This window comes from Thermobia domestica, chromosome 2, assembly GCF_964235325.1.
Source record: "Thermobia domestica chromosome 2, izTheDome1.hap1.1, whole genome shotgun sequence".
Lineage (NCBI taxonomy): Eukaryota > Metazoa > Arthropoda > Insecta > Zygentoma > Lepismatidae > Thermobia > Thermobia domestica.
Window position 1 is genome coordinate 76,325,946 of NC_137455.1, and position 26,317 is coordinate 76,352,262.

The 26,317-nt window shown below is 32.1% G+C and overlaps 1 protein-coding gene across 5 annotated transcripts in view; it reads left to right on the forward strand.

Moving 5' to 3' along the window:
* LOC145672866 (breast cancer anti-estrogen resistance protein 3 homolog) overlaps positions 1 to 23,632 on the forward strand; it is a 420,567-nt gene extending 396,935 nt beyond the window's left edge. For all 5 annotated transcript variants that reach the window (XM_081742056.1, XM_081742048.1, XM_081742039.1 and 2 more), the window contains 4 exons: positions 4,581 to 4,826; positions 8,509 to 9,989; positions 15,420 to 15,588; positions 17,436 to 23,632. In XM_081742056.1, the coding sequence (XP_081598182.1) occupies positions 4,581 to 4,826; positions 8,509 to 9,989; positions 15,420 to 15,588; positions 17,436 to 17,939 (2,400 nt within the window). In that variant the 3' untranslated portion in view covers positions 17,940 to 23,632. The remainder of the gene's footprint in view (positions 1 to 4,580; positions 4,827 to 8,508; positions 9,990 to 15,419; positions 15,589 to 17,435) is intronic.
* Positions 23,633 to 26,317: the final 2,685 nt, after the last annotated feature.

Here is a 26,317-nt window from a genome sequence, read left to right on the forward strand (position 1 = left end):
GCTTTTCTGAATTATTATAGACTGTTCAAAAATAGGTGCAGTTTTACAATAGATTTTCATAAAAATTGTAATTTTACAGCTAAAATGAGTGAGTGAACATGAGAGAGGATTGTCTAAGATATTAATTTCCGCCGGAGTATTTCTAAATAGTATACGAATACCAATTTTATGTTTACAACTGTGCAGTTAATAAGAAACCATTACAAGTGCTATAGGACGGATAAAATAAGTGAGTGCATATGAAAGAAGACTATATTGGATATTAAATTCTGCTGTCGGAGTATGTCTGTATAGCGTAAGAAAGCTGTATTTTATATTTACATGTATAGAGTTACTAGTGTCAAACCATTACAAGTGTTATAGGAACTCCTGTCACTGCGAAAACCTCACTAAGGGTACTTATAAATGCAGCATACAAGCACTAATCTAACCTAACCTCCCATATTCTAGTAACCTAACCTAATCGATTGTATTTCACTATATTAACTTAACCTTAACCTAACGTACTCTACTTTAGTGTGGCCTAGAACACGGGTGCTTGTTTTTGCATGAATGATCGTTTTCATGACATATCAGTGCGCACGTATATCATCAATCTGTACGCAATTATTTGGGCATGTGCCAGGAAAATAACAGTGCAGAATGTCGTAGTTAGACAGTCATTTAAAGCCAGAAAAGTAAAAATAAATAAATAAATAAATAAAAATAAAAAATAAATAAATAAATAAATAAATCTTTATGTTGACGGCCTATTGTAAAACTGCATGTCAGAAGGTATTAAACGTTGAATTTTTGCTGATAGCTGTCAGCATTCTTAAAACATAGATAAAAGGTTTTACTGGTGTAAGAGTACTGGAATTACATTATTATTCTAGAAAATTAAAAAAAAAAAAAAAAAAAAAAAAAAAATGGTGCTCCACGGAATACACTTCGTGGTTCATCTTCATTGCATGTATTCGGAGCAGTAAGATGTTTTATTCACTAGTGTGAACATTTTATTTCCTATATATACTATCACCCTTTTGAGTTTATGATATTTTTTATTGAATTTATATTTTCATTGTTAAAGATTATGATTACGAAACAACGAGAATTAATTCAGTAGTAGTATTCATTTTTTTTTCTTTTTTTTGTACGCTTAAGGATGCTTTTATCAATCAACTTTGTCCCCTAAAAGTTGATAGTTAAATTTTACGAAATCTCCAAGATATCTTAGCGTAGCTCCTGTTGAATACCACTAGACTACCTAATATGTCCATTGATTAACTAGTCTACAGTATATATATGTAAAAATGAAAGTCACTATATTCGTGACTTCATGCCTCTTGAACCACCCGACCGATCTCGATCAAATTTTCAACATAAATGAGGTTCAGACCTGGCATGACTTTTTCATTTTACTTTGACGGTACAATTAAGGGCTGGAGAGTGGGGATACATAAAAATAATAAAACTTAACTTTTGATCCACTTGATCGATATCGATCAAATTTGCCACATAGATGAGATTGGAGCCTAGGATGGTTTTTGTCATTTCACTTTAACGGTATAACTTAGGGGAGGGGGAGGAGAGATATTTAAAAATGATCGAAAATGACCGATATTAGTGTCCAATGCATAGTTTTCGGGGTCGCTGAGACGAACAATGACACTTTCGATGCATTTTAAATCAAAATTCAGCTCTTTATGTCCAAAATGAAACTTATTCTCCCCGTGCGAAGAACGGGTATCCTGCTAGTAATGAATATAAATTAAAATTTGGAGATACAACTCTTTATTTCACTTCATCTTACTCGTAAACAACTAAATCCGTACTCACTTCAAAAACTTAAATAATGTGCTACTGATACTTTGCATGATACCACGTAACTTTGTATCAGATATTCTATAGTCGTTATATCGTACATGGATAATATCCGTTGCAAAAGTTTCTCTTCTTAACTTGAGCGAATGTATTCGTGTTAACTTAAAAAAATATGCTGGTCACGAACACCATGAAAGATATACCATGCTTCTTATTTCTTTTATTTAACTGACCCAGTTAGTGAAGTTCTTTTATTTACAGATTCAAAGAAGTGAATTGTTACTCTAATCAAGACTAATAACAAGAATTCTTATGATCGAGGTCTTCACACTCTGGCAGATAAGATGGACTAACTGTTCGTTTCAGAAATTAAATATCTCATTAAATCATCGAATGATTCTTTCGAAAAATATTGATGCTTATACTTAAACAGATGGCCTTCTTAACTTATTTTTAATTATTGTATTTAACAACTTTCAGATGCAACCTAACTAACTCTATGGCCTATGGAACCCGGAGGTTCAATGCCGCGTTCACAAAAGCTCTCCACTGACTTCTATCCTTAGCCAACTGGATCCAATTTCTATTTTGTATTCCTACCTCTGCGAGAACCATCTTAATATCGTCCTCCCATCTGCGCCTAGGTCTCCCTAATCTTAATATCGTCCTCCCATCTGCGCCTAGGTCTCCCTAATGGTCGTTTTCCGATTGGTCTTCCAGTTAAGACTTTGAAAGCGTTTCTACTTTCTTCCATTTTGACTACATGATCTGCCCACCTGAGCTTCCTAGATTTGATGACCCTAGCAATGTTTGGTAAACCGTATAAATTATGTAGTTCTTCGTTATGAAGCATCAGCCATTTTCCATTGCCGTTCCTCTTGGGTCCGAATATTCGTCTCAGGATCTTGTTCTCTAATACTTTCAGTCTATGTTCTTCCCTCCGAATAAGCGACTGTTTCACAACCATAGAGAACAGGCATGAGTATCGTTTTATATATTTTAAGTTTCAAATTCCTCGAGAAAATTCGCGACAAGAGATTTTGAACTGAATAATAACACGAATTCCCTGCTTTTAGTCGACTTTAGCCTACAAGGTCAATTTTTACTGAAACTTTTAACAATCAACAAACAACAGGAAATGGAAGGAATAGGCTAGGGTCTATATTTAAAAATATTTATTTATTTATACTTATTAAAAGTATTTAACCCGGCATTCATCTGGCGGATCTGAAGAAAGCAATGATAAAACTTATCAGTATGTCTGGTGATAGATTCGAACCCAGAACCTTCCAACTGTAAATGAACAACGCTTATCACTAGTCTAGTCCCATAAGGTAACTTATATTTTCCTCTGTTCCACTAAGTGAGTATAAGATATTTTATATATCTTTAAATACAGTAGCCTGCAGCGACTACTAAAAAATATTCCCAATATCCTGTTGTAAAAAGAGCTTAGACTTGCTCTTCATGGGAACTTCATTAGCAAATATGTAAGAAAGATTATACATTAATATGATACTTTTCAGTAGACTGTCCTTAATATTTATTTATTTATTTATTTATTTATTTATTTGTTGGTTTGTTTGTTTGTTTGTTTACCACAAATTGTATGGAACGCACTTACAGACATAGGATTTTAGAGAAACGCATATTTTAAACGGATGATATGAATAGAGAAGTTAAAATCATATTTGTATAAATCTTTAAAAAGGACAGTTTGTGTAAAATTTCCCTTTTCCTTTTCAGATAGTTTGAAGTAAAATAGGAAAATGGAGACAGTGTGATTCATTGCATGCTTTTAGATGTAGGGAGAACCCGTAAAATCCTTATTCACATTATCATAGTTTATTTTATTTGTATTTTATATGGTGAATACACTGTTTTCATTTCTTTTAGAGTTTGTGTTATTTCTGCCTGTTTTCAGGTGGATCTTCTTAAACGACTAAAACACGATTTGTATTGCCTTAACATTTTACAATGTGTCTAATCACTAGGACTCGGAAGTTGAAGACCTAAAAATTGCCTAAAAAGGACCTATAAAAAGACCTAAAGATAACTTAAAAAAGGACCTAAAAACTGGAAAAAAGGATGTAAAAATAAGACCCAATTTAATTAGAATTACATATTTAATGAATATAATGCTCAAGAAATACAAGCTTCTGGTAGGTTAATGGTCTGTTGTCCTTCCAGAAACTGAAGTACAAACTAAAATAAGGAAACTCCCACCCTCACCCCAATCTTGCTGTTAGACATTGTTACGCCTCCTTATCTGACTTGTGATTGTTGCAGATCTGGTCTTATCTTTAGAATTTTCTTCACTAAAGAAAATATGTTTAAGAGGTGGTAGTGATTTGAGTTAATGGCCAGTAAATTTATTGTCGAAAGATAAAGTGCAAGAAAAAGGTGTTAAGACCTATGAAAAGCTTAAAAAAAGACCAATAAATAAAAAAAACGTCGTCAAAGGAAAAAAAGGACAAATAAAATCCACCATTTTCTGGCTTACAATGATCCAAAATGAATACATATTATGTTAAGCTTCGTTTTCGGGCACTCGTAAAAAAGAGGATTTTTCCTCAACTTCCGGGCCCTACTAATCACTATTAAATCCAATGTTTGTTATTTGAAATGATAATATTATACAGAAACAAGCCAGAGTTTTTCTCTCTTTTTTTTTCTTTCTGTCTTAGTTCGATTTACCACCCAGTAATATTTTGTATTAGAGAAACTTTAACTTGTTCTACTGCCTAACTAAATCTATTTCTTTGTTATTCTTATAGGAGGCTACTCCCGACCCTACAGCTGATCCTGTACAACTACGAAAAGCTCTGGAATGGGAATTGAGTCTGGACACTCGTGATTTGCGCTCCCACGCATGGTATCATGGGGCTATTCCACGTCAGCGAGCTGAAGAGATATTGGACAGAGATGGAGACTTTCTCGTGAGGGACTGTACTTCACAACCAGGGGATTTTGTTCTTACCTGTCGATGGAAGGGTCAAGCTTTACATTTTGTGATCAATAAGGTATGAAGAAAACATTTAACTCGTAAATTTTGTAGAATTTCAGGAAAATGTATAATCTGAAGTAGTCAATCTTTTTTTTAATGGACTAGTTTTGTAGATTTGTTATTGAATATGTATAATCTGATCAAAAGTAAAATGACCAGAAATAAGTATTGAAGTTTTATACTCAACGGTATTTAAGGTAACATTTTTGTCTAATATTGTAATTTTGCTTTGTTCTTGCTTATGTGGCGAAATGAAGGCATTCGACGTTTATCAGTTTTATCAAAAGTGAAAGTATGTAGTAATTGTAATTATTTCTCCCTTTATTATTATTATTATTATTATTATTATTATTATTATTATTATTATTATTATTATTATTATTATTATTATTATTATTATTATTATTATTATTATTATGCGATCGAGAAAATTTGAGTTGTATATTTTCATGCTAAAGTTCGACATTTTATTGGACGGTATAGTTGAATATTGAAGTTCAAAACTATACCAGCACTTCTCATTTTCCATTTTGGCCACTGTTTTACACCTATAACGTGGTACCTGCCTTTAATTTTTGATAATCTGCTAAACGGTATATCAGTATGAGTATATGAAATGTGTATGTATCTTGTGTACAAATCATGTTAGACACTTTCGTTTTGTGTGAGTCAAATTATATAGATAAATAGGTTAGTCACAGTCATGGTTTAAGCATATTAAGTAGTAGTTTGCAAATGTTCATTGTTAGACACTCCATAAATCATTATAACAGCTTTCTTTTGTAATAATAATAAATGATTTACATGGGTATTGCTACCCAAAGATATTAGGCCATATGCAATTTGAAAAAAAAAAAAAATACAAAGAACAACGATGTTAGATAATTTTCAGAAACAAAATCTCCTAAACGTCGTATTAAACGTAATTCAATAATTTTCGACACACATACTTTACATGAATTTCTCATGCTAATTGTCTATCGAATATGGTACCTAGAAATCATTCGAATTTTCACTGAGACATTCATTGAGACTAAAAATTAACCGATAAAGTTTATTTAAAAAGAAACATTCATTCTGAACCACTTTTTAGTTTGTAACAGTGTTTCATCTTCATTTTCATTATTAAGGTCTGTCGGATTGTTGCATGTATTTAGATATATTGTGTCACCATCTAACAGGATTTGATTTGTGACGACACAATGTTAATCGCAAATCATTTATCATTATCATGAAAATTATATACACTTTTATACACACATACAAAGCTTACAATCAGAAATAAATATACATTATAACATAATATAGCGCTGCGTTGTATTAGTTATGCGCACTCAGGATACGAAAGCAATGAAACAGTTCCATTTCACTATATCTTTAGTGTGTGTATGTAAATGTATTCTCTTTTCAATATTTCGGCTGAAAAACATCAGCCATGGTCACGAAGTAGGCTAAATCTTAAAAAGTTTTGAGGAAAAGTAAGCAATGAAGATTTTAAATCTGCACTGTAAAAATTGTTGTAATCCAGATAAGCGCGGTTCGATTAAATCAGCTGTAAAACATTCAGTGTTCCTAGCTACAGTTGTTACTGTATAAATTATACTTATCAAACTTATCGAAACACCTCCGTACTTTTAAATTACTAGATAAAATTGGATGAAAGTTTGTAACATGCAAATATCGATAAGGAAACATTGTTTGATGTATAATCAAATTAACAGTGTTGTTAACACATCATAAAGTTATATTTTTTAAATGGCGTTAGTCAGGTTATTACATGTTTCAAATCTACGTGCGAAACGAAAACTTACAATACCAGATTTATTATTCAGTGTTACAAACTAAGGATGCTACAATGTCAAATTTTGGAGGCCCCTACAACAATTAGGACGAAAGTGAGACGGACGTGTCAGTACACATCGGAAGTGCCTTAGTGTCGAATACTAAGACCATGATATGACGCATTTTTAGTTACTAGGAACAAAGTTAAAAGGGATTGAAGTTTTTAATTTTTCAAAAGGCTTTATTTCAAAAAAGTACTTAGACAAATATTACACACAATAACATAAATGACTTTCAATGAACGTAGAGATAATAATGCTGTTTTAGGCAATGTGATATCTTAACCCATTCCAGAGAGATGAAAAACATGGATAGACATTGCTATACTGCTTAAAATGATATAGCTATTGGATTTTTTTTTTAATGCTTTCATCTGCCTCTGTGGTGAAGGCAATAGTTTTTGGTGGTTGCAATTACAGCAAGTCCTTGCAATTACACAATTTTAAGCAATGTCGCAAAGTTACTATAGTCATCGTATCTCCGGAACGGGAATTATCATGTATCTTAATTATCCCCTCTTTTTCCAAAACTTTTCAAACAACTTCAGTCTATCTTATTGATCAAAAATTACAGTTTTCATCCAAAATAATGAGAAAAAAATAAATTTACTCACTTTCAGAGGATAAAATAGGATAAGATTTTTTTATTGTAATATGATTTGCTTATTACAAGTTAGCTCATAATGAAATCAAAACGCAAGATCTTACAAAATAAATTATTGTATTATATTCTTTATAGCGATAATACTGAATTTCGTACGAAAATAATTATCCCATATATTCGAGAAGCAAAGTTTAATCTAACAATAAATGCATTGCCTTTCAGTGACGCATTTTTTGCTAGATATACCAAATTAAGAGTAATGTCTTATTTGATTTGATAAATGCATGTATTTTCTTGTTTTCACTTATAGATGAAGCAAGTAACTTATTCATAATATGAACCCTTTACGGAGACAAGTTGAGATTTCTATCTACCGAACATAATAATAATAAAAATATTCGTAAATGAGCGGAGTTTAGCGTCCTGTTCAGCATCGAGGCTATATGACACGTGGACCTAAAGCTTAACGTGAGATCCGAACCGTATGAGATTGGTAAATGAAATCAAATATATGTAAGTGAAAGTTAGTTTGTCTCCGCTATTTGCACTTTTGTGTCACGTTTAACAGATTTAAATAATGATAATAAAAGTAATAATTGAGTTATTTCCGAGAGTAGCAATCACTTCCAATTACTTGTGATCAAATTTTCCATGTGTTCTGTTGGATCATTTTCAGAAAGAAACGCATCAAATAATTAAACTCTTGTAGTACAAACTGAAAGTATTCGTCTTCCAGTTTGCACCCTGAAATATTCAATGTAAACAGTATTACATACGTTCTTGCAACATTAAGTTTCCTCATTATCAATATTAAGATTTTCTATTAAAATAATTACACTACTTTAATGAGTGTAATAAATAATTGAGGGATATGGTCGAAAAAGTTGATAATCCAAAAGAATGAATTGTTTGATAAAGTTGTTTGAAGTTATAATAAATTAATATTCAAAATCGGATATAATCATCTCCACAAAGATTCCTTTTTAATTTGTCTTTATTCAAGGGTTTTCTTTGGTCAAATTGTTATTAATTATAATAATGATTAAGCTATTGTGCGGAAGAGTATCTGTACAATGAGGATTATGAATTTTTTGACCATAACCCTCAATTTTGGAATGGAAAGGTCATAAAGACGCGAAATTTCTGTTTTAGATTTAGTTAGATCTGTTATGGTCTCAGTGTTATCGTGTACAGTATTTCTTAACCTGTCAAAATTTGACTAAGTTTATGTTTTATTCTTTTTTTCTTAATAGGTTGTGATTCAACCGGACACAGTGTATGAGAGAGTTCAATATCAGTTTGAAGACGATGCATATGATACTGTTCCCGACCTTATCACGTTCTACGTGGGCAGTGGCAAACCTATATCAGCAGCTTCCGGAGCACGGATACAGTCGCCTCGAAATCGCATGTATCCGCTATCATTTTATGCAACGAAATACGGTTTACAGTCACAAATGTTTGGAAGTGGTGGGAAGGGCATTGTCTCCCCCACAACATCTCCTGCTAGTCAATGTGGTACTCTTCGCTATAATCCGTATAATTCATATAAGAGTCCTGTACATTCACCGCCTCGGTCTAAAAGAGAAACACCACCAAAATTACCAGCGAAACAACGAAGTCACTCCTTAACTCCCGAGACAGGAGATGTCGGTAGGTTTGGTCCAGCGAGAGGCCACGAAATGAATGGTCAACGACAGGTGGATGGTACGGAGAAAAGTAGTAGTGCTGACGGTATTATTCAAGAACCCCATCGTCTCTGTCATCCAGGACAACAGCAACAAGTAATGACAGGGAGTAGTAATGTAATGACGAAGTACTCAACGCATTCGTTACCAAGGACTGGAATGTCGAAACAAATTCCTGTGAGAAGCAAAATGGTGAGAGTGACTAGTGACCCAGCGTTGAGCCCTTGTATGGAAAGAAGAAGGTTTGGTTTTATCAGTGCTGATCAGGATATCAAAGACGGAGAAGTACTTCCAGAACAACCTCCTCCAAAACCTAGTCGTGTACCTTCAATGAAACAGCCCGCAAAGGATCAAATGGATGGGACCAATGTAACGGATGAACGTAATAGTGTGTGTACAGATAAGAAAAGTGTTAGTGGTAGTGAAGTGACGAACGATGGACAATCGGGAACAACTCCTTCTGGAAGTGGTGATGGAACTTTACATCCTCAGGGTTCAGGATCATCCACTGGGTCATTTAGAGCTTACCATACATCTGGGAGTGATTCTGGGAATGGTTCTGGTGACTCTGCTCAAAGTTCTGCTACTGGTGATGGTGAAGGAGGTAGTAATAGTGGTAGTCAAGCTCCGGCTGCGACGACAGTGATACCTCATCATCCAGGTGGAGTTGTTATTAAGAATCCGCGATACAAGTGTGATACTAGGAACTCCAAAATGGGTATTATAGAATATGACTCTGCAACAGAGGAATCTATTGTACTAACAGTTCCAGATCTTAATCCTCCGTCGGCATTTGATCTGGAGAACTTCCAAACTTTGCTTCTTCCTTCTTTAGAGAACAAACCGCTAGATGCCACAGCGTTACAGGGTGTGAAAATGATGTTGCAAGAGACTGGACCACGAATACTCGCAAATCATGTGACCAAAGTAGATCTGGAACTTGTGAAAACAAATTGTGAAAATGATCTGGGACTCGGTATAAGTTCCGGAATTGAACTTTGTGCTTTGCCTCACGGACATCAGTTGAGGTTGGATCTTATAGAAAGGTAACTATTCTGATCTCTTTATTTTCTAGATATAAATAACATACCTTATTTCAGGTAATATATATCTACTGTGTTACCAATGGTGTAACGAACTATTTTCTAATTAAACAGCCTATTAATCAAAAATATCTTCGTGTGTTTTCAAGCAGTAATGTCGATTACTGTTGATTAGCATGTTCATAGCATGCAACATCATAGCATGTGGATTACTTTGCTATGAATGTATTGATTGGTTAAAGTTTCAATACAAGGCTGCATAAGACATACCTAAAATTCGTGAACGTAAGATTCGAACTTGTGCGTTTTCACCAGGAATTAAACACGAGTGAAGGAAACCTTACCATAGATGTATGTACACAATAAGCAAGTAAGTATTGTTCTGCAGCAGGAAAATAAGGGACAATAAGAGTAATCCAGAGGAACCTATCAAGGAAGTTATGATACCATAGACACAACTGAAATTACTGAAATCAGAATTTATGCCTATAATAGGTATGTAGGAATTAGTGTAGGACACATCACCAGAGTCGTTTCCTGGTGAATGGCATGCTTGCAACACAACAGAATCTACAAAGTAATGTAAAATACAAATACAGTACTTCTTGAAAAACATTGAATAAGCTCAAAAATTTGTCAGATCTGATATAAATCTGTTTGGAAAAATAAACACACTGCTGAACAAGACTGCACTTATTTAATATAAAAACACATTTACACGTGACGTTTCGATCTTCTAGCCAAGATCCTCATCAGACGTACACTGTTTGTGTAGGCTTATTGATCGATCTAATCAAATCATCTATCGTCGCCCGAGGAAGATATTGTTGCTATACTAATAATTTTATAGTAGAGTATTTTGTGTATCGTTTAAAAGTCAAAAGTTTGACTTTTCCCTCATTTCTAATAATATACATAGAACAGAAGCATACATTTTTTTATTCATTTTAAAACATTTTACATGTGTAAAGTAGTATTTAAAAGGTTCGTTCTTCATACGCAAGATAACTCCATAGCATCAGGTTAGCTGAGCTGAAATTCCCGTTAACGCATTATGAAGAACGTAGATATAAGCGTACCAGTATCATCTATCTAGCTAACACATTTTCAAACCAAGTTTATTCTATAATTAAATCAGTGATTTGACAAAGGTACATATTTTACAAAATGGATAAATTAAACTGAGGTAGCTGTTTTGTTCTCTATAGGTACCTACATCCAAAGAGAGAAACAAGGAAAATATATTCCTTAATTTTAGGTCTTCTATACTGGGACCTGCAAAAAAGTATAAGTGGAAGACAGAACATATTACTGCTTTTTTTTTTTCTGTCTAGGGTAACGAAGTTTAGGTTTTTTGAATGTGTTCCTTTCTCTACTCATTCATTCAATTAATAAATAACTTATGGACAGGGTACAAATTTCGGAATTTTTACAAAGATGATACTAGGGTGCAATGTGGTTGAGAAGAAAATAAAAGAACATAGTAAATATATATTGTATATAGACGTCTGTACAGGGGCGGATCCAGGACGGACTTCTGGGGAAGGGGGGGGCGGTGGATTGTAATACTGCTACTTAGAGATACTTTTAAGAGCTCCAAAGTATGTGATGGGTTTTATTTATATATATATAATAAGAAAGTTTCCTCTTCTGGGGATCGGCCACTGCGACTGTATTTCCTTCAATATATATATTTACTCACACAATTTTTAGCATTGTAGAACAGAAATGTATCCTGAAGTTAAGTTTTCAAATCTATATATACTTACATATACACATAGAAAAGGTAAGATTGTTGATAAAAGAACATTGTACAGGAATAAAATAATAATAATAAAGTGAGCCGATAAGAAAGCCTGTTTAATAATAGCATAACCAGAGAATGGTTGCATATGAAATCTATTTTAGTTGCATATTATATAATTGTGCAAAGATGCTGTATATTTTTTTCGGATATATACCCCTACAGAAAACTACCATCTGATATTAAAATACACTTGTAGCTCTAGAAAGTTTGATCGGGACATGTGTAAGCAACGCCATCTTGATATCAGAATTCAGATCTGCAGTACCGATGTGCACGTTAGGTTTTAAATAGATAGTTTGGCTACCAGTGCTAGACGTCGATATAGACCCATTAATAGAGAATCTTTGCTGATCTAATCTTGTTACAAGAAGCGTCTCTGTGGTTGACAAACACCGTGTGCGTGGGTTTTCTCGGGGTTCTCCCGTTTCCTCCCATTTTCTTCATTCCACCATTTCATTCATTACTCATCATCACCGTCTCCTTTAGCCTTACCGGCATAACCGTGGGACGTAAAACTCAAAGATTTCATTTTATTTCAAGAAGCGTCTCAAACCAGAAGCTTTGATTTAATCTTTAGAATCAATCCGCTTTTACTACTGAAATTCAGTGTAGCTACAGACCAGCTACTACTTATCTTGTAAAAATAAGTCCCTAATTTTTGTACTTACGTTAGTTTCTGGTAAAAGAAATCGTAAGCTTCATTTCTTCGACATTCTGGTCAGGTTCCTCTTTTTCCCGTATCTCTATCTCCCGTGGTTGTGAGGAGTCCGAAGCAGTAGCAAAATTAGAATACAAACTGTAACTCTGGATTACTCGTATTGACGGTTGTTGTCAGGTAGACCTATACGAATAGAACTACGCGGGCCTTCAGTTCTTCTTCTTTTGTTAACTATAGTTATTTCTTCGTCCATAATAATATTTTATTGTTAAAGGGTTATAATAGTTGTATTGTCATGTAATTAATTTAATATGAAATTTTAACCGAAGATATACTGAAAATACTTTGTAGCAGCCTAATGCAGTTATTTATGTTAGAGTCGAGTTGAAAATTATTTATGGATTTTCTAACAATATGAAAGGCAAACACAATAGTTAACTTAAAAAAATATCAATTGTGATATTCTGAATGATTATGTGCAAGTAACTCATTTGAATGATATTTTTTTTTAATTCAGGTGTATATTATATTCTCTGTTACTTGAAATCCAATAAGATAAATTCAAAAATAAATATATGAAATATTAATATATCTTGTTATTAAATTGGGTCAATTATACTATTGGTTGGGTCAAGTGACTCAATGACAGCACACTAGCCATTAGATAGAGCACCGGTATTTTGATACCATGAATAGTATACGAAAAATTCCTACTGTATGAATTTACTTTGGCAATAGTTGCACTATTGTTTAGTAACATATTTCAGACAAGATCCAGACGGAATGTGAGCTTTATAGAGGTTGTCATACATTGCATTATTGCTTTAGATTCTATACAGTGACCACATGCGTGTACTGTACAGTGCTATTCGGGCACATGCATCACTTCTATAAAACAAGAAAAGGTACTAATTCAAATCAGAACATTTTATGAACATAATTCTCGTCGAACTCACACTACTACAGGTCATTATTAAACGTGTGAATACTTATTTTTATTATTACTATTATTATTGTTGTTGTAATATTATCTGGTTTCCCAGTAGTAAAAAGAATATTTTGATTATCTTATTTATTGCATTTTGCGTATAGAGTTTAGCATCATGAAAATTTAGTTTTAGGGAAGATATAGGTTATGAGACGTATCCTTTCTTACTCTATAATTTCTGATTACGACCACCGTTGTTTACAAAATATCTCAAGTAAGTTAATCTAAACACTTTCTTCACTATTTAGGAAGGAATGGTGATGTTTCAGATATGGATGCAGCATTCATTGACGCTCTTGGTAAACAAGGCAATGTAAATTAATACAATTAAAACAGGTTCCAAATAATCCATAGACAATGTGCGAAATGAATCGAAATTGTCTTCCACGAAATTACAGATGAAAATAATTGGAATAGCGTACTAAATATGCTAGTAAATAAAAGAATGACTTTTCAAACTACGTTTATGTACTGTTTTCCCCGACCCAATTATTGACTCGTTGAGAATTTCTACTTCTATACAAATGCTCCTATTATTATTATTATTATTATTATTATTATTATTATTATTATTATTATTATTATTATTATTATTATTATTATTATTATTATTATCCAAGACATTTTGCCACTTTTATTCGATCGTAGAAATTGTCTCTATACTTTATTTATGTCGATACCCTTTATATCCATAGCAGCTTTTTCAGCGTGCTCTTTCTTTGAAGTTGAATCCAGTTTCTTAATATACTCTTCTGTTAAAATACCTATTTTCTTTCTGGAGCATATCTTATAAATTTTAACATTATATTTGTAGAATTTACTAGTTGATATTATCCGAATAGCAGTCATTTCTTCCTTGACACCATCGACTCGTCAATAACAAATGATTTATGAGGCATAAGAACTTTTGTAAATTTTACATTTCATAAATTGACTACGTCTTTGATTTGCACAAGAGGAAGTTCTAGAATCACTGGTTCCAGATTATTGTGAAAATTCAGTTCGCTTTGTAAAGAAAAAAGAGAAAATAATCGTCATATTCAACACATGTACATGGACAATATGACAGATTAGCTAACAGAAGTTTTATTACTATTTTACCAGCTTTATTCGTTCTAATTATATATGTCTCTATCCAATTCTCAATGTGTTATCTTTCTTATTGTTTACTTATTCATTCATCTATTTATTTTTAACTCTTTTGCCTTGTTTGATTATGCATGTAGACGAGTAATCGAAATATTTTGACTAAAATTCCTTTTAGCGATTGGAGAGCAGTGGAGATAAAGCTAATCTTATTCCCATTTTGTATACGTAATGAATGAGGTATCATTCTCAAATATATTGTCAGAAAACCTTGTAAAGAAGGTTATTTTCTTAGCTATCGTTTGACCTAGGGATGATTTAATAAAGAGAATATAATTTTCAAAAATTAGTACTTTTTTTCTGAAGCTAGACATAATACAGTAGATATAATAGCAAAAGGTATGAACGTTTTGTACCAGTAGTAGCATCAAGGCTGTTCGTTGAATAATATAGTTACTTTCCATTCCTTTTTATTTTATTTATTTATTTATTTATTTATTTATTTTTTTTTTTTTTTATTAATGTAGCACTGTCAGCAGTAAAGTTACATTTTAAATTTTAATATGCTCTCTCGTCATAAAATATGATAATTTGCAGTGAAATTTTAACGAACATCCTTTAAAAAAATAAAGTCCTTACCCATTTATTAAAATCCCTATGTTCAAGCAGAGGGTAATAGAATGTAAAATATATAAGTTTAATAAACATTTAAGAATGAGAGAAAAAGATAAACTGCATTTGAGTAGATTTGTAAGAATATTGTATAGGGCTGTCTGAAAATATATGAAAATTTCAACTATTTTAAAGTTCATGGTATTGTATATTTTATTCTTGCTAATGTAGATAAAATATTGACAATAATTTTTAAATGTTTATTTATTCTTTCTTTTCCAGGACTGAGTGCTTAAAGCTTCTAGTTGCAGTGACTATTTTGACGTGCTCATCAGAATCAGAGAGGGCTGAAATCCTTCATAAATGGATTCAAGTTGCCATCGACACGAAAACAGCTCTCGGCAATTTATATGGGTTTTGTGGAATCATGATGGGGCTTTGCATGCCACAGGTATATTTTAGTAAAAAAAAATTCAAAAAGAGAGAAATAAGAAAGGAAAAGAAAAGAATAATTGTGGATACAATTAAATATTAATTTTGATAAGTAACTACTAAGAAGTTCTAGCGAAAGTGCGTATGGTAATTTAAGCAAATTTATCATTTAGGGCCTATATGACTACCATGACCATAGCATCTCCTCTAGTATCCATATAGCTAGATTAAACTTTTTTTTCATGTACAGCTCCTAATCCCTAGAAGCGAAATGAAGTGAGAGTAATCCGCTCATATCAACTTAGCACCCTCAAATAAGATAGAATTTTCTTGATAATGGCAACAGTTTTAGATGATAACGATTAAGAGAATGTACATATTAAAAAATGAAACTAATTAAATCAAAATTATTTACATACCACTCATATTTCACCCACTTTAGATAAACTTTTCTAACTAATTAAATTAAGATTTTTATTGAAGTAAATATGGAAGAAGCCTGCTATTAAATTGACAAGGAGTTGGGAATTTGAGGGAATTAATACAAGTCATTCCATCACATTGTCATTAAAGATAGAGAGATTCTATTTTGGATTGTCATTATTCGTAAAGTATTGTTAGCAAGCAGGCACTGTTTTCTCTCTTTCTTTTAGGTATATTTTCACTTCTTTGACGGTGCGTATTTTTTTCGGTGCTATAATGAGCAGTCCTTGGACAATTGAAAATTTAAACATAATTTTTTCGTTTGTGAGTAACACCTGTATCGTTGGCGCCAAGTAAATGTCACTTTATATAGGTTGGTTATTTTCATTTAAATCCATAATCTGAATTGAGTTCCGGTAAATCTATCAATATAAACTCCACCTCCAAGTCAAAATGATATGTCAAATTTGCTTCGAATTTTAAGGCCTAACTTTTCTTTGGCATTTTACGGTATATGCTACTCTTCTGTTTTTTGTTAATCTGGCCAGCTGGCATGGTTAAGAGGTCTAAGGCATTAGGCTAGCGATTGCAAAACCAGTCTGTTACTGGTTCGAATCTCATTCATGGCATGGACATTATGTATTTCATTTTTACCACTCATTATCATTTCTCATTATCTCTTTCAGCCTAAATCATAATATTGTGGAACGTAAAACTAAAAGAGTTAAACAGATAAATAAATAAACCTTGTCAAATTCCATTTTTCTTTATTTCTCTCTCTCTATCGTTTTCGATTTTCCATACATCGGGAATTTAGACAGAGAGTTTTTACTGGTTAGCATTATTCAACAACAAACTTGTATTTGATATTGAGAAGAGGAGGGGATACGGTGCCTTAATAATAGGGTGGTCTCCTGTGGTTCAATCCCAGGGCATGTAAGTTTGGTAGACAATATCGTGCACATATATTTTCTTGGGGTTCTCCCATTTGCACTCACATTTTGATTCCATCAGTCCTTTCATAATTATTTACTTCCACTAATCACTTGTTTCCTTTAACCTACAGGGCATAAACGTGGCACGTTAAACTAGAAGTTTTATTTCATTTTGTAATTAATATTATTTTCTGTTTATTTGCTTTGTATTTCAACTTTGCGGATCCTATATAAAAAGTTACAGCCACTCTGTGGGTGTTGCAGTTTTTAAAATGTTTGTATATAAAACCCGGAAACACAATTCCCTTAAAACAAAATTTTTACAGGTTTTTTTTTTTTTCATAATGATGTATTTACATCGTTATTTATGTATGGTGACTTACCCTCACTCCCAACCCTTCCTTAGTTTTGGATAATCTTTCTTCATATATTGGATTGTTCTGTGATTATTATGTTAATAAGCTATGAAATCAGCGAAATAACACCAATGTCTTCGTTTGTTTTGCAGATCCAGAGGTTAGGAATTACGTGGCATGTATTGCGACAGAAATATACTGATAGCGCTTTCAACTTTGAAGCGAAATTACGACCAACTCTGAAAAGCATGAATGAATGTACGAATCCACAAGCACCGAATACAACCATTCCCCATCTGTTGCCATTTCTGTTGCTACAAGAACGCAGTTTAGAAGACATTCTCAACAACAAAGTGTCCCACAACTGTTTGTCACAGTGGGAAAACTCAACAGCAGACTTTGGACTTGCAACCATGTTCGCGCATTTAGAAGCAGCTCGAAAATTTGCGGAAAATCTTCCCATGTATCGGCGTAATGCAGAAATTGTGCTTGGTGACGCAAAACTTGATGATCTGACTTTAGATGCATTCCGTACAGAGTTTCAGTTAAAGTTTCTGTGGGGAAGCCGAGGAGCTCATGTGTCTTCGGAAGAAAGGCATGCTAAATTCGAACAGGTTTTAAATGTTATGTCAGAAAAATGTGAACCAACAATGTAATATAGTTTCTAAAACGATGGAAAAGAGCTTTTATTAAAGGTTTGCTTCAAAGCTGTTTGAGTATGGGAGCTATTCTACATTGGCTAAAAGAGGTGCTTCAAAACTTTTTGACTACCAACTTTAGAGAGGTTTTCTGTACTAGCTACAAGAGGCTGATTATGTAAGAATGCTACCAAACCGAAGGTGTAGAGTTCCATAATAATATACATGTAATTAACAAGAGAACATTACATGTTGCTTAGTAGCTTGTGCAATCCTTGCTACTTCATATTGTGTTCTGTAATAACAAGATCATTTAACATCTCTTGCAACGTAAAAATTCGTGGGCAGCAGCATGCTTTTTTCATGTACAAAGGTATCAGTAAAGCCGAATTGTACATTGTGGTATTTCCAATTTTGATGTAGAAAGTGGGTGAATATATGCGATTGAAATTGACATTTTAGACACATTTATAAAATAATGTAAACATGATTAGATATATTGGTACATTATCATAAAAGCCAACTATTATTAAAATATTTTTTAAAATTCTTATTTGAGAGATAAGGTTGCTAGTGTGTTTGAAGAGAGTAATACGGATTATTAATTTTTGCCGAGATTTTTCAACGAAAATGAAAATTACAGACAATACAATTTTCTTTTTTTTCTAAATAGTGAAACAAATATTCAGAGTAACTAAACAATAATAATAATAATAATAATAAATAATGTTGTTTTATTTTCAATCTTGGCTTCAAATTTTAGTCACTGTAATTGTGAATTCCTATTATCAAATTTGAAATTCGATTCATCATTTTTATCTGAGACATGTCAGTATGGTAAATATTCCTGGTCCACTTTAGAAGAGGTACCGGTCAGTGAAACAATCCCAGGCTTGTTTCTTCAGTATTAATGTATACTAACATCCACAGATGACTCAAAACATAACTGTACCTATCTAGATTTGGAGAAGACACATAAATGATAAAATATGCTACAATTGAATAATACATGAAAATTTTTCTGTCTAAGTTTGTGAGAGACAACCTCTTACTTTCGTGCAATGAATATTCTAATTTTTAGGCTTAAAAGTCTTCGAGAAATAATTATTAGAAATCTTTGTAGAAAGATAATTTTAAAAAATCATAAGATAAGAGAATCCTAGAGGGTCCCTCGGTGTGTGCTGATGGTGTCGAAGAACTATTGTCCTCACAAAATCTTTTAACAATATTCTTGTATGTTGCTCTTAGATAGCAAGAGATTAGGCTAGATTTATTTATGTAAATGAAAAGAACTATGTATTATATAAAAAAGTACTTACATAATTAAAGTGGATTAACTGTTTTAAAAAGCATATATTGTTGATGCTATGATGGACAAATTATAGAGATATATTAAACAACAGAAAATTTTAAAATATATAGCTAGGAGAAATATGCGAAATTAATGATTTGATATGCTTGTCACTGAATGTATGGTTTGAAAAAAAAAGAAGAAGAAGAAAAAAGAAAGAAAGTAAGAAAAAACGTGAATATTAACTTTGTAATCTTGCTATTTCCATTCTTAGATAATTTATTGTTTCAGTACATAAATTTGCGGAGAAGTCTTCAAGGGAATGAACATATTTACCTTTAAGTAGATAGATATTTATTTCAGTCTAAACGACAAATACAAAATTAAGTCTGGCGCATAATGTGTCGATATTACGGAATTCTCACAAATAGAGCTTATTCACATCTCAGCATACAAGTTGAAATTCTAAACTTCGTATGAATCTGAATAATAGTTTTGTTAGTCTTTTCTTAATTTAATTTTTTATTTCCTCTTTGTTTTCAGTTCTTCTTAGTACCTATTTACCTTGAAGATGCATAGGGATGCTTTAGCGATATTTCAAAAGATATAAGTTTGTACACCGAATTTAGAACGATTAATATCCAGAAAAAGTTTAGTATTTCAACTTGAATGTTAAGATTTAAATATTCGATATGTGTTAAAATTCGCTGAAGTTTTGGCGACAATATATGACGGAAGCGAGTTTTCACTTTGTATTTAGGATCATTCAATAGGTAAAAAGTCCATTTATTGACCCTAAGCACATCTATATAATTGAAGAACTGAACTTGAAACAATTCATATTTGCACATGTATATCTTTCAAAGTTTATACGTTTTACTTTTCATTAGTTTATTTAATTTCTAAAACCATTTCCGCACTGATTTTGCAATAATTTGTTTAAAAAATTCAAATAACTTTCGGATAGCTACGAAATTATTGTTTCGATATTCATGAAAAGTTCATAATAAATCTTAATTTCTCTAGAAGGAATAATTTTAGAATGCAATGGGAAAGAAACTGTTAGCTAAAATTCTATTTAGAGTAATCGTATAGAACTTAAAGAAGAGATGGTCGTTCTTTTGAAACGTGAAACATGCAGTGATAAGTGCAATAATTACAAGTAATTATTATTGTCATTTTATGACTTTTAGGGGTTTCCTTAGATTCATATCCTATCACGCAGTCATAACTAAACATATAAAGTCATTAATTTTGCATATTTACTACAATCTGATACTTCCATTATTGAACTAAACTCACCTATTCTCAACGGTTGAAAATTCAGCATTTTTTAAAATGATAACAAGAAATTTGTTTGCTCAATTTAGAAAATTGGTTAAAGTAATTGAATTATGAAATAAAATAGTATATAGCCTTTGATTATTGTTTTTTAATTGTCGGTCGTAATTTTTAATGTTTTAATGTTCGTAGAAATGAAATAGTAGGCCTAATCGCTCAAGAAAATTGTGAGATCAAAACAACATGTAAAAGAAACGATTCAATGCAATTTTAAGTGCGGATAAAATGTCTGTTCGCTCAATCAAATCTTTCTTCTATTTGAAAAAAAAAGTGATGAAAGCTTTAAATACTTCGCAACATTTATTCCTCTCCTCAGGTACTCCTGCAGTGCTTTTATTTATAATATGAATGTGTCTAGAAATTTACTAAATTTGAAGAAAGAAACTACTTTTAAGTGCATTTATGTAAGCACTGCTATCAAAGTATGTCAAGATAACCATTTTCTAAGTCCATCTATGATGGCTGTATTAAACATTCCCAAAATTTTCACCAAATATATAATATATATATAATGAAATTATTCTTAAATGTGATATTTACAAAACAAAACTGTATGTGTTAATAATGTACATTTTTAAGTTCCTTATCATATCAAAAATAGCAAACGTGTAAGTTAGAAATCTTCTAGTTTAAAAGAGCTAAAGCTATATAGTATAAAAATAAAGTAATTTGTGTTTCATGTTTATAAATTAATATCCCATACTTTACGTCTGTGAAATTTATCGTTTACATGAAGTTAGTGTGAGAAGACTGTGGTTTCTACATACAGTGAATAAATTTATACGTAAGTAGTGATATATATATATATATAGCTATGTAAGCAGGTGCAATGTATAAAAAAAATACTAGAAACGAATTGACTGTTGTGCATAGTGTTAGAGTATGTATGCGTGTGTGTGAGTTTATGTGAAAATGAGTGCGCGATTCTGTATGTTAAAAAAAAAGAAAATTAACATATATATAGAAATAATCAGAATACAGAAATTGTAAAATCACACTACTTGTTTCTGTATAAATAACTAATTGTAGTTTTTAAGCTACATACGATATAGCACCAACAGTAAATGTTAAAACATTAAAAAAATATGGTTTTACATGTGTATGTATATGATTGTATGTGATGTGTATTATGTACATATATATAACAAGCCATATGTGTATACTGTTTATATATATACATACATATATATATATATTTTCCTCAGTCGTAACTCTTAACGAAACAAGGAGCAAAAAAAATCTTATTCATGTAAAGAAAATACGATAGTAACTGGATTGAACAAATTATTTAAACCAAAAAAAATCTATCAATACACCTAAATTTGTTCTATTTTTAATTACTGTAGTTAATTTCGGTGGCTTGTGTCTCTATCGTCTTCATTAGAGCACTTTTGAAGTTTGGATAGTGTTCCTCAAACTTTTTTTCAAATGGAGACTACTTTTATATTGATCTGGATGTTCTACGGACTATTCTATTCTCGTCTCCTTAGAATGCTATTTGTGCTATTTGTTTGTTTATTTGTTTATTTTGACCAGATGATAATACCAATATACTTACATTTTTAAAAAAAGTTCTTAATTAAAATTTCCTTTCTTTTATATTGGTGTTAATAGAAGTAAATGCATATTAGTTTTCTTTAATAATTGAAGACTATCAGCAATGTTTTATGATAATACGGCTATATAAACTCTTTGAATGTATATGGTCTTTATCTAATTAAATTTTAAAATCTATTATTTCTATAAATTATACGTGTTTGAGATTCTCAATTATAGTCCATGATACACAGTTCATTTAAGTTTTATTATTTCTGTCTTTTTTGATCGACAGAATATCGAAGTCCCATAAGCGCAGACCTCGAGGACCTCAGTTTGAGGAACTCTGGGTTAGGAAATTTTAATATATAGAAGGTGAAAGAGAAATAAATGTATACTTCTTACTTTGCTGCTACCTTGCTCTTCTGACTTCAAATGGTCATTGTCGTTTTAGTTTCATTTTCCTTTATTCTAAACCAAATATAGGTGTTCATTCATTTGTTTTTACCTATTATTATCATCATAGGTATTCTGCCATTATTGGCAGGTTACTTGCTGCAACTGAGAAGCTTCAATGCTTCACGGTCTTCCGCTAACCTCTTTCTCTTCACGTACGATTTTTCTGTTTAGATATTGTCCATTAATTGTAATCTCCTTCGTCCTCTCCCTCTCTTTCTTGCCATCATACCCTCTAGCACGTCCCTCATGATACGTTCCTTATTATCTAATGTCCCAACCAGTTTCTCTTTCTCTTCGTAATAATGTCTAAAATTGTTCTTTTCTTTCCTGTCATTTTCTAACACTCTCTTATTCGTTTTCTGCTCGACCCAGTTAATTTTTTCCATTCTTCTCCACACCCACATTTCAAAAGCTTCCAGTCGTTTCTCATCATTTTTACGTAATGTCCATGTTTCTGACTCGTACAGTACAATGCTCCACACGAAGTATTTTATGAGTCTTTCTCAGCTCTTTATTCAAGCTCCCACAAAATAGTATTTACCTATAGTAATACAAATTTTCTAATTCATCCTTTATATATGTATCATAAGAGCTCTAAAGAAGACAACAGAGGGGGAACAGACATCGAAACTGTAACTAACAACAATTAAAAAACAACACATCTTAGGTGTGTTCATATGTTTAAAATGTGTTATTTGCGTACATATAACTTAAAGAAACAAATCTTTGTTACTTTGTTGTAATTCATGAACTTTTTAATGTGCAATAGCGGAAATTAAATAAATATGTAAGAACAGCAACAACAAAAATGTCACTACTTTTAAATAATGCCTTTTTTTTTAATGTAGTAGGCTGATGCATTAATGTTGATACTGCTCAGATGAATTCAGTAGCAAGCAAATAGACTATTTTCTTTTTCTTCAAAATATGAATTTGGTTAAAGAAAAACAATGAAAATATTGGAAATAAGCTTTGTGGTCTCTGAAAATTGTAAGACAATAAATTCTTCACTAGCCATATGAGAATGTATACAAACTGTAATATTTATTTCAATCTCAATAATTTTCCTGAGATATAAAACAAAGTGTTTTTCCTTTCTTACTTATATTTCCCTATTAACATTTTAAAATATACTTAGTACTAGCTAAATATTCGTTCTTTGTACGGGAGAAATGTATTTGAATAAGGTTTATATCCGTCTCTTATTTTACTGGATTGTCCTTTATTACGAGGTTGTGTCCTGGCGTTCCGACAAAATTCTTCGAAACGCAGAATTTGTGGATTTGTGTTCAACATTCTCATTCTTAAATTTAATCATGTAATTGCCAAAAAAAATCGATAGCTCTTGTTATAAAAGTGTTATATTAATTGGCTTAGCAGTACTATTACGTTGCGAGAATAGTGCCATTAGCAGACGCAGTAACAACTAAACACGGCTTACTTGATATGACAATAATAGGAAACGAATTTTTTATTATTATTATTATTATTATTATTATTATTATTATTATTATTATTATTATTATTATTATTATTATTATTATTTCACATACATTTAATATGCCAAAGAGAAAATATATTTTCATAGAAAAGCTAAGAACTGAATACCTTTTTATTACACCATAGTTATAATGAAAAAAAAAAATGTCACGTCACGTGTGATATCATTCAAACCTCGTCTCTTTTTTCTTTCTTCTTTAAAAATATATAAACTCCATTTATGGGAAATACAGTAAGCATATATGTGAACCCTCTTTTCCCCTTAGGATGCGTATTCGAGTTGAAATGGAATGGTGCTAATCCACAATGAAGTGCAGTGCATTGAAATGAAATGAAAATGAAATCTTTGAGTTTTACGTCCCACGGTTATGCCGGTTAGGCTAAAGGAGACGATGATAATGAGTAATGAATGAAATGGTGGAATGAAGGAAGTGGGAGGAAACGGGAGAACCCCGAGAAAACCCACGCACACGGTGTTTGTCCACCACAAAGTTCACTTGGCGGGAGCAGGGTTTGAACCCGAGACCCCTAGCACCAGAGGTGAACGCTCTACCACTGAGCCACCGCGGCCCTTGCATTGAAATGAAACCTTTCATTTTAACGTCCCACGTATATGGCCTTTAGGCTAATGGAGACGAATGATTAAGATGAGTTAATGGTAATGAAATAATTGGTGGAATAATAATGTAGGAAGAAACAGTAGTACTCCGAGAAAACCCATGGACACGGTGTTGTCCACCACAAACTTATTTGGCTGGGAATGACATCCCAAAGTGTGTCCAGATTACGTGGTTTACGACGTTACACCTCATATTTTATTGAGCCCCATAAGAACAAATCGAGCGGCAGTAAACTCGAGTGATCCACTTCGTCCTATCCACTGACCTGGTACATTTTGATCCAAGTATGCTTGCACGTCGCCATGATAGTGTGGCGGCGTGTCATTTTGGCAATGAAACCAGTCATTATCGTACATTGCACGAATGACAGGGAAAATGGAAGCTATCATTCTTAATTAGGTTTTTCGTCCAGTTAACAGTACAGTCAAAACGAAAACGAAGAGTTCCCTAGGAGACAAACCAGATCACATATTTATACCAGGCAAATTTTCCAACCTTTACAACAGTAATGTGAGAATACTATGTAACGGACCAAATTGTGTTTCGTGACTTTTTTTTCCAACTTCAACAAATCAAGGTCATGACATCTTTAAATATAACCTTTATGATTTATTTATTTTTATTTTTCTATTTATTATCAATTCGAGAGGCACGACTTGTGTTAAATTGTTTAATATTCTTTCTAAATTATTCTTTCATTACGTTTTCATGTTAATAACGGCTTTTGTGGGGCAAATGTTCAATCTTTCATTACTGATTTAAATATTCCGTATAGCAGTAATTAGTATGTGAAACGGAATACATATTTAAGGCTTTCTTTTTCTTTTAAGATATACTTCGTAAATTTCTGTTAAAAGATTATGACGAAAATTCTTCCCAGTCTTAAAATCAAGGATGTTATAAAATAGAGGATCTGCCCTTACAACAAAATCTTGAAGCCATACGTCATAGTTTCGCCACCCCTACTCTGCCCACTCCGCCCAGTAAGATCGCAAATTTTTGAGCCAACAATCATGGCGGGAACGAAAGTAACCAATCAGAAGATGATGAAAACGAAAGTAGCCAATCAGACGTACCGATGCTCGGTTGTTTGATTTAATAGGATGAAGATACATATGGGCAGATCCTCTATTTTATAACATCCTTGGTTAAAATTCAATAACAATTTGCACGTAGAACGATATTAAGACAATATAAGTCTTAAAGTTAGCTTACTATAGCTTGTTAAAAATACTGTAGCAGATTATTTGTCTTGAATTATGTGTACTATGCAATTATGTCTCAATAAATAAGCTTAAGCTTAAAACCTATTAGTCACTACGGTAACATCTCCGAATTGAACAAACACGTAAATACATTGAAGCGAAAGAATTTAATAATTTCGGAAGTAATATTAACCTCCACCAAATTATCAGAAAAACAGGATCAGTACTAAAGAAAAATTCACACAACTCTTAAAAATACATGCTAAATAAAGATGAAACAAAAACCAATTACAAAATCTGGTGGAATGCAAATTGTCAGAAAGCTATAAATACATGCTAAAAATCACAAGTTATTATTGTAGAATAGATTCGGAGAGAATTTTCTACATTATTGGAAACATAAAGCAATAGTTTTAAAAAAAAACTATAAAAGAAAAAGCTAGA